This window comes from Panthera leo, chromosome D4, assembly GCF_018350215.1.
Source record: "Panthera leo isolate Ple1 chromosome D4, P.leo_Ple1_pat1.1, whole genome shotgun sequence".
Classification (NCBI taxonomy): domain Eukaryota; kingdom Metazoa; phylum Chordata; class Mammalia; order Carnivora; family Felidae; genus Panthera; species Panthera leo.
Genome location: NC_056691.1, coordinates 66,759,816 through 66,780,348, shown reverse-complemented (window position 1 = coordinate 66,780,348; position 20,533 = coordinate 66,759,816). Strand labels below are relative to the sequence as shown.

The 20,533-nt window shown below is 35.6% G+C and overlaps 1 protein-coding gene across 8 annotated transcripts in view; it reads right to left on the bottom strand.

The window, feature by feature from the left end:
• Positions 1-4,237: 4,237 nt before the first annotated feature.
• FSD1L (fibronectin type III and SPRY domain containing 1 like) overlaps positions 4,238-20,533 on the bottom strand; it is a 78,386-nt gene continuing 62,090 nt past the window's right edge. For 2 of the 8 annotated variants that reach the window (XM_042912286.1, XM_042912288.1), the window contains one exon: positions 10,036-10,189. In XM_042912286.1, coding sequence (XP_042768220.1) covers positions 10,067-10,189 — 123 coding nt within the window. In that variant the 3' untranslated portion in view covers positions 10,036-10,066. Of the gene's footprint in view, positions 4,404-6,758; positions 8,065-10,035; positions 10,190-20,533 lie in introns of those variants that run through there. The other 6 variants (XR_006195738.1, XM_042912282.1, XM_042912284.1 and 3 more) reach the window with 6 other exon arrangements.

Sequence of the window (20,533 nt, the reverse complement as noted above, 5' to 3'; positions counted from 1 at the left end):
CCCACATCGTGATCTCATGCTTCGTGAGTTCGAGCCCCACGTCCTCTCTTTGCTGACAGGCTGGAGCCTGGAGCCTGCTTCAGATTCTGTCTCTTTCTCTCTCTCTCTGTCCCCGCCCCCACTCGTGCTCAGTCTCTCTCTCAAGAACAAATAAACATTAAAAAAAAAGTATTTATCCTTTCTTGCATGAATTGTATGTCCGTGTAACCAAAATCCTAATGAGAATTCTAGCTAATAAATGAATGATAGAACAATCACCATTTTGCTATTCCTAATGAAATAATACAACTAACATTCATCAATAGATGTTAAAACTAAGGTGAAATGTTGCTGGGGACGTTTTAGAATTATTTTTTTGATGGGGAACTTATTAATAGGTGGTTTAGGCTGGCACCACCTGAACCCACCCCAGTGATCAATCTTATGATTGAGTCTGGGACAACCAAAAATCGTGTATTTCACGACAGGATGGAACAGACAACACACAGCAGCACCTGTGAGGGATTCTTGCCTAAAAACCGAACGTGCATTTAATAAAACTCTAGATTTAACAAAGTGTGTAGAGAAGCAATCAGCTAAATTCAGAATGTGCCGTATTCTACAAGATAAATACCCCAGTCTCTTCATTAATGGTATTTAAAGAGGGGGGAGGGAAGGAACTACTACAACATCAGAGACTTAAGAGACCTATAAGCAAATGCAGTGTGTAGACCTTGTCTGGATCCTGATATGAAGAAAGCAACCATAAAAAGACATTTTTGAAACAACTGAAATTTTAATATGGACTGAGCCATTAGATGATATTAAGGAAGTGCTGTTAATTTTCCTAAGAATGTTAGTGGAATGTGGCTGTGTTTAAAAGAGTAAGTCATCATTGATGCATATTGCAGTGCTTATAAGGTGAAATGTTTTAAAACTTTAAAAAAGATGATACAAACATGGCAAAATATTAATAACTGGTAAATCTGTGATGAGCATGAAGGTGTTCATTATGTTTTAAATGTTTGTTTATTTTTGAGGGGGGGGGGGGAAGGGGCAGAGAGAGAGGGAGACACAGAATATGAAGGAGGCTCCAGGCTCTGAGATGTCTGCACAGAGCCTGAAGCAGGACTGGAACTCACAAGCCTTGAGATCATGACCTGAGCCAAGTCAGATGCTTAAGCAACTGAGCCACTCAGGCACCCCTAAAAGTGTTCATTATTAATAGACTCTACTTCTCTGTATATTTTAAAAGTCATAATAAAAATTAACAAAAAAAAGGGAAAATTTTTCATCAAGTTCTGAGAAATAAATACTTTTCAAATGCAAAACTAATCTTGTTTCATGTAAACCTGGGGCGGGGGGGAAGGCAGTTAAAGCAAAGTAATTTCACTGGCCAATCTTTTGATTCCAGCTAAGATCTTTAAAAAAAATTTTTTTAACGTTTATTTATTTTTGAGACAGAGAGAGAGAGAGCATGAACAGGGGAGGGGCAGAGAGAGAGGGAGACACAGAATCTGAAACAGGCTCCAGGCTCTGAGCGGGCAGCACAGAGCCCAACGCGGGGCTCAAACTCACGGACTGAGAGATCATGACCTCAGCCGAAGTCGGCCGTTTAACCGACTGAGCCACCCAGGCGCCCCAGCTAAGATATTTTAAAATATGGATCAACCAATTGTAGTTTCTCACTGTTTCTCTTATAAAAGCCACAGACATACTGTATCACCTACTATTTCTACTTTATTATCTTAAAGTAGACCAGGAACTTAAGTAAAGGAATCTTAACTTTAACAGTCCTAGGTTGGTTTGTTTTTTTTGTTTTGTTTTGTTTTGTTTTTGCAATACTCCCCTATCATTTACAATTTTCTTGGACACAACTATCTTGTGACTTTTTTAAAGCTCTTTATAAGTTTCCCTCTACATTCTTTACAATATTTCATACTCGTATTTCATTTTGGCTTATGTCATATTTATATAACTACAATGGCTGCCAGCAGTACAAACAGGTTTGGGAAGAAATAGCTAACTGCAGGTAAACTGGTGGGAGCAGTACTTCTCCCAGCAGTACTAGAGTGGAGCTCAGCTGTAAGCCTTCAGCTGTCAGTATGCTTTTAACTTGGTCAGCCAATCCAGTTGGACAAAGGTTACGAGAATGGGTAAAACAGCCTCTATTATAGGCAAAGATCCATCTTTTAAAAAATCACTCAGATGGGGGATTACACACACACATCGTGGCCCATCCTACTATTTTGAGTCCTGGGGCAAGAGTACAAATGGAGTTTGCCATATTTTAAATGTCTGAGTAAAGAATTAACCATATTATATCCTTCTACCCTGGCAAATATTCCTTCTCAAGGAACAGTAATCTAGGATCAAATTTGGAATTCTCAGACATATACTGTAGAGTCAGCATGAGAACTAGGTCTGCCTGTTCTTCCCACAAGGTCCTGGGTCTGTCTTCTTTTACTTCTAGCTTCAGCTTGCCACAAGAGTCCTGATATGCATCATGTACACACCTGTTTGCATATCCAAGGTCCATCCACACTACTCATAAAACTGCCACTCCTTAAGTATAAAGGCATATACTTTATATGAAGATATATGTGTGTGTGTGTGTGTGTGTATACACACACACACACACACACACACCTCTGTAGCACAGTCTGTCTTCAGGATGATTTGGGGAAGAGGCCTGTATCTGTTCTGGAATCAAGCTTTGGGCTGGTCAGGCAGGGAATTCTAGGGCTCTGGCTATCTGGTACACAATGAGTACCATCCAAGTGGGTGCAGTTCCTTGGTTCCTTCAATTTTCCATTCCATGAAGAGGCACAGCAAGTATGAGGATCCGTGCAGGGACCCCTCTTTCCCAAGGCTAAGTGCACACACGCCCTCATGGTGTCATACTATATACACTGCTGGACTTGCTTTTTCTATTTCATAATATCATGAATACCCTTCCACCGATAGCATATTCTGTTAACAGGTATATAGGATTACTTTAGCACCATAATCTAATCATTCTGGTGACCTTGTGCAAAAGGGGCGTAAACATACTACTAGTACCATGCAGTGTAAATGTAAAATAGGATTTAGTAAGGGAAATACTTGGGACAGAAAAGTAGAGTGCAATTTCCCAAGTTCTCATCCCACAGAGATTCAGACAGGCACAGAAGGACTGATATTCCATGGAAAGGACTCTAATTGAGGAAACCAACTCCCACAATGGTCTACATATTCATAGCATTTACTGGGGAAAGGGCATGCAGAATATATGTAGACAAGTATGTAACAATGGTAGCTTGCCAGTGCAGCAAGTTAAAAAGGGAGACTTCAGAATTGTGGTAGCCCATCCTTTTCTTCAATTAACAGTCGCGTTGCTTGTATTTTGCTCTTGTAATGCTGCAAAGAGTACTGGCTTATTTGTGGGTATGTAAGAGAAATACCTAGAAATGGAATTAACTTTTCAAAGGTATGCGTATTTAAAATCTTGATATTGCTGAACTGTTCTCCACTCCATCTTCTATATGAGGTACTGTTTTCTTACTATCTACATCACACTCCTCTCCCTAGGACTCAAGACTATCCAGTGTCCCTTCATTCTTTTGGTGAAAACGCTTAGTTACAGGAGCTCCAGTCTCATCTAGTCATTGATTGGTTTTCTTTTTTCTCCTAAACTTATTTCAAGTTAGGAAATACTTTTAAAAAGATTTAGATTCTGGCCTCTTTTTGGCTACAATCTGCCAAAATGTAACCCACAATGTGACAAGCTCCAAAGACAGAAAAACTAAGTGCTTGATTTATAGTTCTAGCATGTTTCACCTTCCATTTATAGCTGCACTGTGTAAAATAGCTACAAGGAAGATGTGGCTCTTTACATTTAAATTAATCACAATAAAAATTTTAGTTTCTTCGTTTAACTCACCATATTTACATTGCTCAACAGCTGCCTGGATCTAGTGGCCACTGTGTTGGACAGCACAAATATAGAACTTTCCATCACTGCAGAAAATTCTGTTGAACAGCACTGCTCTAAAATATAAACTTTTTGGGCAGAGGGACTATGACTTTTTTTTTTTAATCTTCTCATCCCCAACAGTACACTGTAGATATTTAATGAAAATTGATAAAAATGCAAGCACTGAAGCAAAGGAAAGCAGAAAAAGTTTAATTTTTAGAGGAGATATTCCAGGTGCTTTTGTAAGAACTTAGGCTCGGTCATTCTACACAGAGCATACAATCATTTCAACATTCAAGTTACTCCACTTTGAATACTTTATTTTGAAGTTAAAAAGTTTAAAGTTTAAAAGGCTTTGTCTTGTTTCCAAGGATAATGAGGCAATATGCTTATTAAAAGACTAGTTTGCAGAACTGAGTACATTAAAAGTGTCCATTAATGTTCTTCATCCGTAACTTAAAGGTTAAACCTGAGGAATTAGAATTTTTATTATCAGAACTGCATAGCAAAACCATGTCCAAATGATAGACATACCAAGTAATCTACAGATTAAGATAACCTGTAAGCCATTTAACAAATCCAATTTAAAGCAAAACAAATGTTAGGAGAGATACTAAATGATATTCAGGTTAGCAAAGTTTTCAAATGTTTCATCATATCTTTTAATGCAAAAAAAGTTGTCAAATGGTAAGTGGGCACATACACCTGATATCATTTATCCCATGTCAACAAACTGCTGAATCATTTGGTTGTTTGGAAAATATCTGGGCTATGTTCACTCTGCATGTGGTACTAAGCAGTCATAAATTCAAAGTGCAAATGCCTGAATGGAAACATAGCTTAAAATGTTTATTTATGCTACTATTCTACACTGACACATGAATGCTGTGAGAGACGTTTACAGTTGTACCAAGTCTAGATAGAGAGTAACAAGTTTGATGAGAAAATACAAAAAGCCCACAAGCACTGCACAAACAAAAGAATGTTAAAGGGCATTATAATCAGGTGGTGTTTTCTTTCCTTTTTTTTTTTTAAATAATCACTTTGAAGTCCTAGTGATACCACTTTAAGCACATGCTTTATTAAAAGAAAGAACATCTAGAAGTACTCAACACTTAAATCCATTATTCACTGAAAATAACGCCTTACATTTACATAGCATTTTACTGTTGTTGAAGCAACTTCACATACTCCATTTCATTTTATTTCTCGCAACAGCCCTGGGAGGTAAGCTGAACAAGTTATAATTATTTTATGTAAGGCAGTGGAGGCCCAAAGATGAGAAATGATTTACTATGCTGAGGTCATAGATCTACTCAGTATATGGTAGAAAGTGATTAATTTTGAATTTAATTACTTTAAAAGAAGTGAAACCAAAATACTTTTTATATCCAGAAATCTTAAAGACTAGTGGTTTTTAATGTAAGTTGTTCCAAAACTTTAATTGTTATATATGTTATAGTATGAATTAGTTATAAATTTTATTTTAAAGAGTCTCCCTTAAATGGTAAATGAGACTCCGTGCTTTGGTACCTTAGAGATATTGAAAATGTTAAAATATATATGCATTCTTACAGCCCTTAGGCTCTCAAAAAATTTCCAATACTAACAGAAATGCCTTTTACCAATCACTTAAAATTTGACTTATTTTAAAACTGGTCCAAACTTATAAAGCTCCAAGCCAAAGCAAACACATTCACCCACCTTCTGCCCTACATACTGTGAAATCCTCTAAATGCCCATTCCCAAGGACCAACTTAGAGTGAATGGGTATCATTAAGAATATGTATCAGTTTAAACTAACAAAGCTCAAATGATTATGAATCAAAAGTGAGTACCTTATATTGACCCAGAAATAACAAATACTGTTTTAATTTAATAATTGGATAGTCTGAGGAGAAAAGTACTATGGCAATCTCTGTTATTTATAAGCCAGTACTAACCTTTATATGGCAAGTCCAACAATATCTTTTCAATAAAAACAACATATAGGAAACACAATCCATTTAAACTCCAAATTACTCAAAAAGCTTAAGTATTTACATTAATCAAATATTCCAGGTAACAAAGCATGTCAGGTCACAAATATTTGTATAATGTGAATACTGTAAGATACACATAAAAGGTTTTTAAAACCATACTGAACATGAGGTAATCATTCTGTAATGATTAAGGAAATATTCATGATCTATTATAATGTTCTAGTACTGACATTATGAAATGTATGTTTTGTTTAAAAATAGCAAATAACTTTATGGTTACTTGGGTGTTGAGTAAATTTATGCCGACCATACACTTCCCTAAAAGAATATATCCAGTTTAAAATAAAATCAAAGAAGAAACTGTTCTAGATCCATTTTATGTGACTATGTAAAACTGAACCATATTAATGCAGTTAATTTGAATTTTTTATAAACTTTAATAATTTATTTTTTAAAATTTGACTTACTAGCAGAAACATTGTTTTTAAGATGCAAACTTTGTCACATTACTCAAAAGTAGCAAAACTATATGTACAGTAAATCAAACTTCACTAATTGTGGAAATCTAGATACAAAGTACGGCTGCCGTATCACAGACACTTAAATTTATCTGTTGTATGAATTAGCCAATGAATGGACACTGATCTAATAAATATGGGGTTTTTAAAAGAATTACAATGATTTGAAAGTATAGTCCTTAGTATTTTTAGCCTGGAATCATAATATTTTATAGTAAGAAGTCAACAGTGTCCTCTTCCAGAATTAATACTCTTTGAAATCATATATTATATATATATATATATATATATATATATATATATATATATATATATATCCTTTGTCTATTTTTTCATGTTTTCAAAAGAAAATAACTATAATTTTACAAGTATTGAGAAAAAATAATCATTCTGGGTAAGTCATGAAATGGAGTATGTGAACCTAATTATAATATTTCATTACAAATTATTTACTTTTATTATTTGTACCACCAAGGATCGGTCACCAAAAATTCCAATTATACATGACACTGTTCATACTTTAATTTAATAAGTGAGTAAATAAAACTAAGCCAATATGTTTCTTTAAATGATAACACAGGAAAAAGTTACTGTTTGCAGAACAAAGTAGGCCAAGTCTAGCTGTACAGTGGCAGTTAACGGTTTGTCAACACGGTATAGGTGCCATCAATAAAACCCATGTACAGACAGGCACGCCTCTAATACTTTCAATTTGTTTACCTATACCTGGGACATTCAAAGAATCACTGCATGTTAAATTTCTATGTGCACTCAGTTATTAAATGCTTCATATATACATATTTACCAAAAGTTAAACACATAGGTGACAGAGTAGGCCCAAAGAGTCAAAATGAATTGTAAAAAAATTTTTTTTCTAAAGTGCTTAAGGCAATTCCTTCATTTCTTTAACCCAGTTTACTAAAACTGGTTTGGGATTCAACTGCTAAAAGAGAAATGCAATATCAAATGCACGTTTTTATAAAACAATTTTTATACCTGTAATACATCTATTACCGTCAACCTCTCATGCATTTCTTTTACAGAAAGCAATCATGTTTGACCTGTCAAAACAAAGAGTAAACAAACTAATAAAGTCTGAAAGGGTATACCATCTTCCCACAATGCATTAAATTTGAGCAAAAAGGCTCAATAGTTTTTAATTCAAATGACATTGAGAATGTTATATATTATGGTCAAGTTAAGAGTTACCTTAATTTGATACTATTTAAATAGGCACTACAGTTGATTATTTTCTAGTTTGAAAAGGAGGGTGGCAGACTTTTCCAGTTTAACTTAACACATATAAACTTAAAACTTTTGTTCTTTATAGAGACCTTTAAGAAGCATACATAGTAACAGGAAAACCTCAGATTTTTATTTTGAAGTAATACTTGTTATTACTTCAAATGAATTTTCCAAATGAATATTAGAAAATTTAAATGAAGGGTTTCAAATGATGGCATGAGCACAGAATAGAAGCATACGCACTCCTCCAGCCCCTGATTAATCCTCTGCTCCATTCACCTGCAACAGAAGGCCCTCACCAGTATAACATAATGGTCTCTGGCTTAAATTATCAGTTGACGCTGCAGGGGGCATGAAGTAAGAGCACACTTAGAGGAAGAAGGCACTGAATTAAAGAGAAGACACAATTACATAAGACGTAATAGTAAAAAAATTTTATACAAGAACTTCTGGCTTTTTCTGTGTCAATTTTGCTAAACTATACATGTGTAATTGTTCACATAAAGCAGCTCCACCACTAAATTACTAATTTCAGATTTGACTCTATGAAAGAGAATTGTAACTTCCTGTTTCTTAGGTCCTGGAATAACACCACTGTAGGGAACAGAATATCCAAAAATTTTTCAAAATCTTTAGGAAGAACAAAACCCAATATTATAGTTGTTTGGAGAATCAAAAGGATATCTATCGACATACTTCATTCTCTCAACTGCCTTATAGTCTTTAAAAACTACCAATATGTCATGAGACAATGGTGCAGATATAAATGCCCTCTGGAAAAATAATACCTAATTCAAACAAAATTCCTCATTTAGGTCTGTTTTACCAAAAAACAAAACACCCTATATCAGTAAACAGTAAACTTGAGGAGAGAATGAGCTATTCCTATTTCACAGGTTTTTCTGTAAAAGGCAGCTCAGATGTAAGCAGCAATAGTCCCTTCTTGGGAGAAGGTTGTCAGAGCATAATACCCTTAAAATAAGAATGAAAAAAGGTCAACATGAGAAAGTAAATTCCAGAGACCACCTAAAACGTTCAAGGAGTTCTTAAATACTGAAATCGCAACTTTCAGTTTGGCTCAAAGAACTTGTATTAAAAATTTTAACCAACTTTTAAAAAATAGGTATGTTCTGCTCAATAACTATGGGTTTTATTCACGGTTTAACATATTTTCCCTAAGGTTGGGAAGGATTATTCTATGATGATTTTTGGAAGAATTATACCCCTTTGGAAGGCAAATGTGAAAAATAACCTCTGAATAGTTACGTTTGAAAAACTTATATGGTAAATAAGTCAGAGATATGTAGACATTTTTCAAAACACTTGTTTAAACCATTCCATACCTTATTAAAAAGCAGACATAAATGACCTCAGTAGTTTTAGGCACCTCCCTTTATAACGTATCTTCTTAGATAAAACTTAAATGATGTAGGTTTTTCTACCTTTTTTTAAACTTTAATAAAATTTCATTCCTACTAGAAATATTAAAAATCAGTATAATTATCAATTACTACCAAATTCAAGTGAGAATTTTACCAAGACAACTATTAAAGGTAGTACTAAATGTGACAACAAAATCAGAAAATAGAAAGCTTTAAAAAATCTTATCCATCATCCAAAATGATGGAATGAAAAGAAGTCTAATTAAACAAGGCAACATATAAAGAATATCCCTTTGCCACTGTTAGTGCAGCAGGTTAAAAACAACAACAGCGACAACTAATGTATGGGTGATTTTAAGCTAAACTCTTCCTATCCACTCTATTTTGAGTTTTAACTCAAATAAGAGAAATGTCACAATATTTAGAAAAGAGAAAATGATAAACAATCTAGTCAGTAAAACAAAAGAGGATAATTTAGCAAAACTCAACTTCTTTACGAAAGGACAACAATCAAGAAAACATTTCTAGCATCCCCAACCAATGATTTCAATTTTTAGACAACCTTAGAAGACTGTATTTTTTTTTAAAGCTTCAGTGTAAGAACCTAATAATAGGTAGTGACAAGATAAAGAGAAAGTACAGGGGAAAGAAGACAAGATTTAAATGCTTTCCTCTCAGGTCCTAGGGCTACATACTAACTAAACATTTTAGGAGAGCCAAAGTAATCCAAGAAACACAAAAATGAGTTTCTATGTAACTATTTAAACACTGCCTTTCTTCCCATTTGCTCTTCGAAACATCAGTTTCTTGCTCAGAATCTGCTTGCTTGATGCTACTGCACAGTAGGTTCCCGTGAGTACTTGGTACTAGATGCTTAATGCTAACACATCCCAGGCCTTAAAGCAGAAGGTAGCAAACCTGATTTCCACCACTTGTAAATTTCTGTGATTAGTAACTGCACAGAAAAGGCCACCCAAAGGGGGTGAAATATATTCTGAGTAAGCATTACTGAGTAATATTGTTTAGGCTGCTAGCTGAACCCGTCATTCCATTTTCACTTTTCTGAAGCGTTCTCACAGCACTTGGGACCTGCATCCCAGTATTCAAAGAAAGTCCACCACACCAAACCTAAAAAAAGACAAAACCAAAGCTTTAGTCAGATTTCAAATCAAACTAGAACTGAGGTGATTCTTAAAGTTCCATTTGAAAGGCAAAATGCCACGTATGTGAATGTCAACAAGTTCCAAACTGATAACCTTTATATTTGAACCGAGAAGTGAAAAGGAAGGCTAACTCAAGAGTTTTTGAGAACCAGAGAGGCCAGAGGAAGTCTTTGTGGTAGCAGAACCCACTGGAACTGCACACAAGAGAAGGAACTAAGGGCTGCAGAAATTTAGATATTAAATTTTTAGGGTTAATAGGCCAAAAATATTGGTTATTTCTACTGATGCTAACCTTCACAACCAAGAGAAGTGCATAGAGAGCCAATTTCCTTACCCCTATTATTGCTTTAGATTGTGATGAGGTGTGGCCTGAGACTATAGGAATCCAACACCCCAGTGTTAACAGAGTAAAATCCATTATTTTCTTCCCTAACTTGTTAACAATAAGAACTCTTTTATTAATTCTTTAAGAACTTCTGAGAAAAATGCAAATGGTAATAATATCCAGATATACCATATTGCCATATTCTATTAATTATAAATGTAAGTTTATGAAAGATGAAATTGCTTTGCTTGTAAACAGAGCAGCTAAAATTGAATAAAGTGAATAACTTATTTAGAACAGACTCAAGTGAATTAAAATATGAAAGTATGGGTCTTTTAATTATCATCGATGCCTGGTTTGTAGAAGACATAGCTTGAGACAAGGGACACTTAGAAACTGTTGGAGTATTCCCACCTTCAATTATATCTGAAAGTGTTTAAAATTTACTAAGTGATTACATACTATACCAAAGAATCCACTGACCTGTGAAATTTATAGCTGTATGACGAACATTCCAAATTTTTAAAACTAGTAGGTTCAGTAATGATAACTCCCCAAATACAAAAGCTCTGTGATTATAAAACTACTATATTACTTTTTTTTGAAGTTATTTAAGTGATTTACAAACATATTTACTCAAAATATCTAGCACAGAGGTACAAGGGCAAATCAACAGAGAAAGGTTAGTCTTTTTTGAACACTTGGAATTCATATACAAAAAACAGATCTCAAACCATACCTGGTACAATATATAAAAAAATAACTCAAAATGGATCACAGACCTAAATGTAAAACCTAAAACCATAAAACTTTAAGAAGAATACAAAAGAGATGATCTTTGTATCCTTGAGGTAGGCAAAGCAAGATCCATAAAAGAAAAAAAATGGATAAACGGACTTCATTAAAATGAAAAACTTCTCCTCAAAATGTTTACAAAATGAGAAAAGCCACAAACTAGGAAAAAATATTTGCAGAGCAGTTATTTGATAAGGACCCATATCCAGCATACATAAAGAAATCTTAAAACTCATTAATGAGAAAACAAGTACCCCAATAAAAAATGAACAAATAATAGATACTTCATCAAAGACATTATAAAAATGAAAAATAAGCACATGAAAAGATCCTCAACATCATTTGTCCTTAGGAAAATGCAAGTTAAAACCATAATGAAATACCATTACATACCTATTAAAACTGCTGAACAAAAAAATCTGACAATATTAATGTCAAGGATGTGGTAAACTCTCATATATTGCTAGTAGGAATGCAAAAATCACATTACAAGAAACAACAGGTGTTGGTGCAGATGTAGAGAAAAGGGTATCCCCTCTTGCACTGTTGGTGGGAATGCAAACTGGTGCAGCCACTCTGGAGAACGGTATGGAAGTTCCTCAAAAAACTAAAAATATAACTACCCTACCATCCAGCAATTGCACTACTAAGTATTTACACAAAGGATACAAAAATACAGATTCAAAGGGTTACATGCACCCCAATGTTTACAGGAGAATTATCAACAATAGCCAAACTATGGAAAGAGCCCAAATGTCCATCTACTGATGAATGGATAAAGATGTGGTATGTGCGTGTATGTAACACACACACACGCACAAACACACAGGGGATATTAAACAAAAAGAATGAAATCTTGGGCCTGGGTGGCTCAGTCAGTTAAGCGGCTAACTCTTGATTTCACCTCAGGTGAAATCTCACACATCAGGCTCCGCACTAGCACAGAGACTGGGATTCTCTCTCTCCTTCTCTCTCTGCCCCTCCCCCTCACACTCTCAAAATAAACCTTTTTTAAAAAAAGAAAAAGAATGAAATCTTGCCACTTACAATGACATGGAGGAGATAGAATGTATTACACTAAGCGAAATAAGTTGGAGAAAGACAAATACAATATGATTTCTCTCATATGTGGAATTTATTTATTTATTTATTTATTTATTTAGAGACAGAAAGCAGGAGCAGGGGCTGAGCAGAGGAAGAGGGAGAAACAGAGTCTTAAGCAGGTTCCATGCTCAGTGTGGAGTCCGACGCAGGACTCGATCTCATGACCCCATGACAATGAGATCATGACCTGAGCAGAAATCAAGAGTCAGCGCTTAACTGACTAAGCCATCCAGGTGCCCCACTCATATGTGGAATTAAGAAACAAAACAGATGAACACATAGGAAGGGGGGAAAAAGAGGAGAGAGGGAAACAAACCACAAAAGACTCAATGACAGAGAATCAACTGAGGGTTGATGGAGGGAGATGGGTAGGAGATGAGCTAGATGGGTGATGAGTGCTTATTGTGTTGAGCACTGGGCATTGTTTTTAAGTGATGAATCACTGAATTCTATTCCTGAAACCAATATTGCACTGTATGTTAACTAAAATTTAAATAAAAATTTAAAAAAATTAAAAGGAATACAAAAGTCATACAGCCACTTTGGAAAACATTTTGGTAGCTTCTTATAAAGTTAAACATACACTTTCTTTTTTTTTCTTTAATTTTTTTTTAATGTTTATTTTTGAGAGAGAACAGTGTCAGTGGGGATGCCCAGACAGAGAGGGAGACACAGTATTCAAAGCAGGCTCCAGGCTCTGAGCTGTCAGCACAGCCCAATGCAGGGCCCAAACCTATGAACTGTAAGATCATGACCTGAGCCGAAAGCAAATGCATAACCTACTGGGACACACAGATACCCTAAACATACACTTTCAGTGTGATCTAATACCCTCACTTCTAGGTATTAACCCAAGAGAAATGAAAACAAATACTCACGAAAAAATCTATTTGCAAACATTTACAGTGCCTTTACTTATAATTGCCAAAAACTAGAAAGAACCCCAAAGTCCTTCAACTGGTGAGTGGATGAATAACATGTGCTACATACAGTCAGCAATAAAATACACATTCGTCAGCAAAAAAAAAAAGACACTATGACTGATAAACACAACATTGATGAATTTCAAATACATTATGCTGTAGAATCAAAAGTCTACATACCATACAATTCCTTTCCTGTAATATTCTGGAAAAAGCAAAACTATGGAGACTAAAACCTTGTTAGTGACTACCAGGGCTGGGTGTGATTAGAAAGGTCCATTACAAAGGAAGATGGACTTTTGTAGGGTGATAGAAATGTTCAATGTCTTGATTATGGTAATGTCACACAACTGTAAGCATTTGTCAAATCCCACAGAACTGTACACTACTATGAATTATCCTTAATAAACCTGCTTTTAAAAAGAAAACTAGGGGTGCCTGGGTGGCTCAGTCAGTTAAGTGTCCAACTGCAGCACAGGTCATGATTTCATCGTTCATGAGTTCAAGCCCCACAGTGGGCTCTGTGCTGACAGCTCAGAGCCTGGAGCCTGCATCGAATTCTGTGTCCTCCTCCCTCTCTCTCTCTCTCTCTCTCTCTCTGCCCCTCCCCCACTCACGTTCTCTCTCTCTCTCTCTCTCTCTCTCTCTCTCTCTCTCCCTCTCCCCCCTCCCTCCCTCTCTCTCTCCCTCTCAAAAATAAACATAAAAAAATTTTTTAAAAAGAAAACTAATCTTGTAAACAAAAAGTTTAATAATCACTGACCTAGTTAATAAACCCTTCAATGAAAGGAAAAAAATAATTTCAACCAGTTTGAAAATACTTTTCCTAAAGCATCTTAACAACACTTACTAATGTAGTTAGTGTTTAATTATTTGGAATGAAAAGCAATAAACTCACTACATATCTACTTGAGATAAACTCAAATTAAACATGAAATCCAACCCTTTGAGACACAAGGAAAAAAATAACTTTTGAGTTTCATATGGTAAACAAATTTGTCCCTGAATGACCTATTTGGAAAAACAGCCAAAAAACACATAATACAGCAGAGGTTTGTGGTAAAGTAATAATAATAATAATAATAATAATAATAATAATAATAATAATAACAACCCTTCTAAATCCTTAAGTGTTTTTCTATGAACAATAACTTGATTCACTGATTACTTTTAATTTTTAATGAAAAACCAAGAGTCTTAGTTATTAGCATTGTTTTAAATTTAAGATTTTGGAGTATCCAAAGTGAATGATCATTATCAATTTTGAGAGTTAAAAGTACTATATTTTAAACCCACATATACCCTGAATACTTTCTCCTCACAGTTTGAGAAGCTACAGTCAGGGTAATGGTGGAAGAACACACATACAGAACATTCTGCCAACTCTGCAATGGAAATAACCCCCCTTGATTGTAGAAGTAACCCCCAAATTAAGAAAAGGTCTAGCCAGAATAATGAGGATCTGTCTTAATTGTACTGCAGAACTCCCCAGAGTAGCCCAAACTTACAGAGAAATCCAAAGGATAAAGAAAGGAGTTGGAAGAAGCAGTAACATCTGCTTAATAAAAAAATAAATTCAAACCAAGTTGCATTTTGTATGGAGAATAATGACTTTTTCTAATATAAATTGTGACCACTAAACCAGCCTTGCAAGAAATTTTAAGGGGGACTCTTTGAGTGAAGAAAAAAACAAAACAAAACAGACCAAAAGCAATAAAGACTAGAAAGGACCAGAGAACATCATCAGAAAATCAACTCGATAGGAAACACATTGGCACTAAATTCATATCTTTCGGTACTCACTCTGAATGTAAATGGACTAAATGCTCCAATCAAAACACACAGGGGATTAGAATGGATAAGAAAACAAGACCCATCTATATGCTGCCTACCAGAGACTCATTTTAGACCTAAAGACACAGCAGATTGAAATAAGGGGATGGAGAACCATCTATCATGCCAATGGACGTCAAAAGAAAGCCAGAGTAGCTGTATTTATATCAGACAAACTAGATTTTAAAACAAAGACTATAACAAGAGATGAAGAAGGGCGTTCTATCATAATTAAGGGATCTACCAAGAAGATCTAACAACTGTAAATATTTATGCTTCCAATTTGAAAGCACCCAAATTTATAAATCAATTAATCACAAGCATAAAGAAACACACTGATAATAATACCATAATGGTAGGAGATTTTAACACCCCACTTTCAACAATGGAAACAATGGCTCTGAATGAGACCCTGGACCGGATGGACTTAACAGATATATTCAGAACATTTCATCCTAAAGCAGCAGAATACACATTCTTCTTGAGTGCACATGGAACATTCTCCAGAACAGATCACACACTGGGTCACAAATCAGCCCTCAACAAGTACAAAAAGATTGATATCATACCATGCATATTTTCAGGCCACAATGCCATGAAACTTGAAATCAATCACAAGAAAAAATGTGGAAAGACCACAAATAACTGGAGATTAAAGAACATTCTACTAAAGAATGAATGCACTAATCAAGAAATAAAGAGGAAATTAAAAAGTACATGGAAGCCAATGAAAATGAAAACATGTTCTGGGATGGAGCAAAGGTGGTCATAAGAAGGAAGTATGTAGCAATGCAGGCCTTCCTAAAGAGGGAAGAAATGTCTAAAATACACAACCTAACCTTACACCTAAATGCGCTGGAAACAGAACAGCAAGTAAAGCCCAAAATCAGCAGAAGAAGGGAAATAATAAAGATTAGGGCAGAAGTCAATGATATTGAAATTAAAAAAAACGACAACAACAACAGTAGAATAGATAAACAAAACCAGGAGCTTGCTAGTTCTTTGAAAGAATTAACAAAATTGATAAACCCCTACCCAGATTGATCAAAAAGGAAAAAGGAAAGGACCCAAATAAATAAAATCAGATGAGAGAGATCACAACCAACATCACAGAAATACAAACAATTATAAGAGACTATTACGACCAATTATATGCAAACAAATTGGGCAATCTGGAAGAAATGGACAAATTCCTAGAAACTAACTGAAAAGGAAAAAGTAGAAAATTTGAACAGACCCACAACCAGCAAAGAAATTGGATCAGTAATCAAAGATCTCCCAACAAACAAGAATCCAGGGATGGACGCCTTCCTAGAGGAATTCTACCAAACATTTAAAGAAGAGATGGGGTGCTTGGGTGGCTCAGTCAGTTAAGTGTCCAACTTCAGCTCAGGTCATGATCTCGCGGTTTGTGAGTTCGAGTCCCGTGTTGGCTCTGTGCTGACAGTTCGGAGCCTGGAGTCTGTTTTAGATTGTGTGTCTCGCTCTCTCTCTGCACCTCCTCCCTCCCTCCTTCCTTCCCTCATTCCCTCTCCTCCCTCCTCAAAAATAAATAAACATAAAAAAAATAAAGAAGAGTTAATACCTATTCCTTTGAAGATGTACCAAAAAATAGAAATGGAAAGAAAACTTCCAAACTCATTCTATGAGACTAGCATTACTTTGATTCCAAATGCGAACAAAACCACCACTAAAAAGGAGAACTATCGACCAATCTCACTGATGAGCACGGATGCAAAAATTCTGAAGAAGATACTAGCAAACCAAATCCAACAATACATTAAAAGAATTATGCACCACGATCAAGTGGGATTTATTCCTCTCCCTGAGATGCAGAGCTGGTTCAATATCTGCAAATCAATTAATGTGACACATCACATTAATAAAAGAAAGGATAAGAACCACATGATCCTCAATAGATATAGAAAAGGCATTTGACAAAATACAGCATCCTTTCTTGATAAAAACCCTCAAGAAAGTAGGGACAGAAGGAACATACCTCAAGATCATAAAGGCCATATATATGAAAGACCCACAGCTAACATGATCCTCAATGAGGAAAAACTGAGAGCCTTCCTCCGAAGGTCAGGAACACAACAGGGATGTCCACTGTCACCACTGTTTTTCAACAGTGTTGGAAGTCCTAGCCTCAGCGATCAAACAAAGAGAAATAAAAGGCACCCAAATTGGCAAGGAAAAAGTCAAACTTTCATTCTTCACAGACAACATGATACTCTGTGGAAAACCCAAAAGATTCACCAAAAAACTGCTAGAAATGATACATGAATTCAGCAAAGCCGCAGAATATAATATCACCATACATTTCTTTACACCAATAATGAAGCAGCAGCAGGAGAAATCAAGGAATCGATTCCATTTACAACTGCACTGAAAACCATAAAATACCTAGGAATAAACCTAAGCAAAGATATAAAGGATCTGTACACTAGAAACTATAGAAAGCTTAAAAAAGAAACTGAATAAAACACAAAGAAATGGAAAAGTATTTCATGCTTGTGGACTGGAAGAACAGATATTGTTAAAACACCAATATTACACATTCAATACAATCCCTATCAAAATAACACCAGCATTCTTCACAGAGCTAGAACAAACAACCCTAAAATTTGTGTGGAACCAGAAAGGACCCCGAATAGCCAAAGCAATCCTGAAAAAGAAAACCAAAGTGGGAGGCATCACAATTCTGGATTTCAAGCTATATTCCAAAGCTGTAATCATCAAGATAGTATTGTACTGGCACAAAAACAGACACATAGATCAATGGAACAGAAGAGAGAACCCAGAAATGGATCCATAAATGTATGGCCAACTAATCTTTGACAAAGCAGGAAAGAATATCCAATGCAATAAAGACAGTCTCTTCAAAAAAAGGTGTTGGAAAACTGGACAGCAACATACAGAAGAATGAACCTGGACCACTTTCTTACACCATACACAAAAATAAACTCAAAACGGATGAAAGACCTAAACATAAGACAGAAAACCGTTAAAATCCTAGAGCAGAAAACTGGCAACAACCTTTTTGACCTTGGCCGCGGCAACTTCTTACTTGATATGTCTCCGGAGGCAAGGGACACAAAAGCAAAAATGAACTACCAAGAGAAGGAAAAGGAAAGCCAGAGTGGAAAAGACATTTGCAATGCATATATCTGGCAAAAGACTCAGTTCAAAAATGAACTACTGGGACCTCATCAAGATAAAAAGCTTCTGCACAGTGAAAGAAACAATCAGCAAAACTAAACGGCAACTGACAGAATGAGAAAAGACATATACAAATGACATATCAGATAAAGGGTTAGTATCCAAAATCTCTAAAAAACTTATCAAACTCAACACCAAAAAAACAAATAATCCAGTGAAGAAATGGACAAAGACATGAATAGACACTTCTCCAAAGAAGACATCCAGATGGCCAACCGACACATGAAAAAATGCTCAACATTACTCATCATGAGGGAAATACAAATCAAAACCACAATGAGATGCCACCTCACACCTGTCCAAATGGCTAAATTAACAACTCAGGAAACAACAGATGTTGGCAAGGATGCAGAGAAAGAGGAACCCTTTTGCACTGCTGGTGCGAATGCAAACTGGGGCAGCCAACTCTGGAAAACAGTATGGAGATTACTCAAAAAATTAAAAATAGAATTACTCTATGACCAAGCATTTGCACTACTAGGTATTTATCCAAAGGATACAAAAATGCTGACTGGAAGTGGCATGTGCACCCCAATGTTTATGGCAGTACTATCGACAATAGCCAAATTATGGAAAGAGCCCAAATGTACAGTGACAACTGATGAATGGACAAAGATGCGGTATATATATATATATATATATATATATATATATATATATATATATATATGATGCAATATTACTCAGCAATCAAAAAGAATGAAATCTTGCATTTACAATAACATGGATGAAACTAGGAGTGTATTATGCTAAGCGAAATCAGTCAGAGAAACACAAGTATCATAGGATTTCACTCATATGTAGAATTTAAGATACAGAACAGGTGGGCATAAGGGAAGGGAAGCAAAAATAATATAAAAACAGGGAGGGAGACAAACCATAAATGACTCTTAAAAAATTTTTTTTAATGTTTATTTATTTTTTGAGAGATAGAGACAGAGCATGAGTGGGTGAGGGGACAGAGAGAGAGGGAGTCACAGATTCCGAAGCAGGCTCCAGGCTCTGAGCTGTCAGCACACAGCCCAATGCGGGGCTGGAACTCGTGAACCACGAGATCATGACCTGAGCCGAAGTTGGATGCTTAACCGACTGAGCCACCCAGGCGCCCCCATAAGTGACTCTTAAATACAGAGAACAAATAGTGTTGCCAACGAGGTGTTGGGTCAGGGGAAGGGCTAAAGGAATGAGGAGCAATAAGGAGGTTGGGATGGGCACTGGGTGTTATATGTAAGTGATGAATCACTAAATCCTATTCCTGAAATTATTGTTACACTAGATGTTAACTAACTTGGATTCAAATTTAAAAAAATAAATAAATGAAAGGCAACTGATGCAATGGGAAAAGATATTTGCAAATGACATATTATATAAAGGGTTAGTATCCAAAATCTCCAAAAAACTTATCAAACTCAACACCCAAAAAACAAATAATCCACTGAAGAAATGGACAAAGACATGAATAGACACTTCTCCAAAGAAGACACCCAGTGGCCAACCAACACATGAAAAAATGCTCAACATTACTCATCATGAGGGAAATACAAATCAAAACCACAATGAGATATGACCTCACACCTGTCAGAATGGCTAACATTAGCAATTCAAGAAACAACACAATGTTGGTGAGGATGCAGAGAAAGGTGGAACACTTTTGCACTGCTGGTGGGAATGCAAATTGGTGCAGCCACACTCTGGAAAACAGTATGGAGGTTCCTCAAAAAATTAAAAATAGAACCACCCTATGACACAGCAATTGCACTACTAGGTTATTTACCCAAAGGATACAAAAATGATGATTCAAAGGGGCACATGCTCCCCAATGTTTATAGCAGCACTATTGACAACAGCCAAATTATGGAAAGAGCCCAAATGTCCATCAACTGACTAATGGATAAAGAAGATGTGGTTTATATACACAATGGAGTACTATGTGGCAATGAGAAAGAATGAAATATGGCCCTTTGTAGCAACGTGGATGGAATTGGAGAGTGTGATGCTAAGTGAAATAAGCCATACAGAGAAAGACAGATACCATATGTTTTCACTCTTATGTGGATCCTGAGAAATTTAACAGAAACCCATGGGGGAGGGGAAGGAGAAAAAAAAA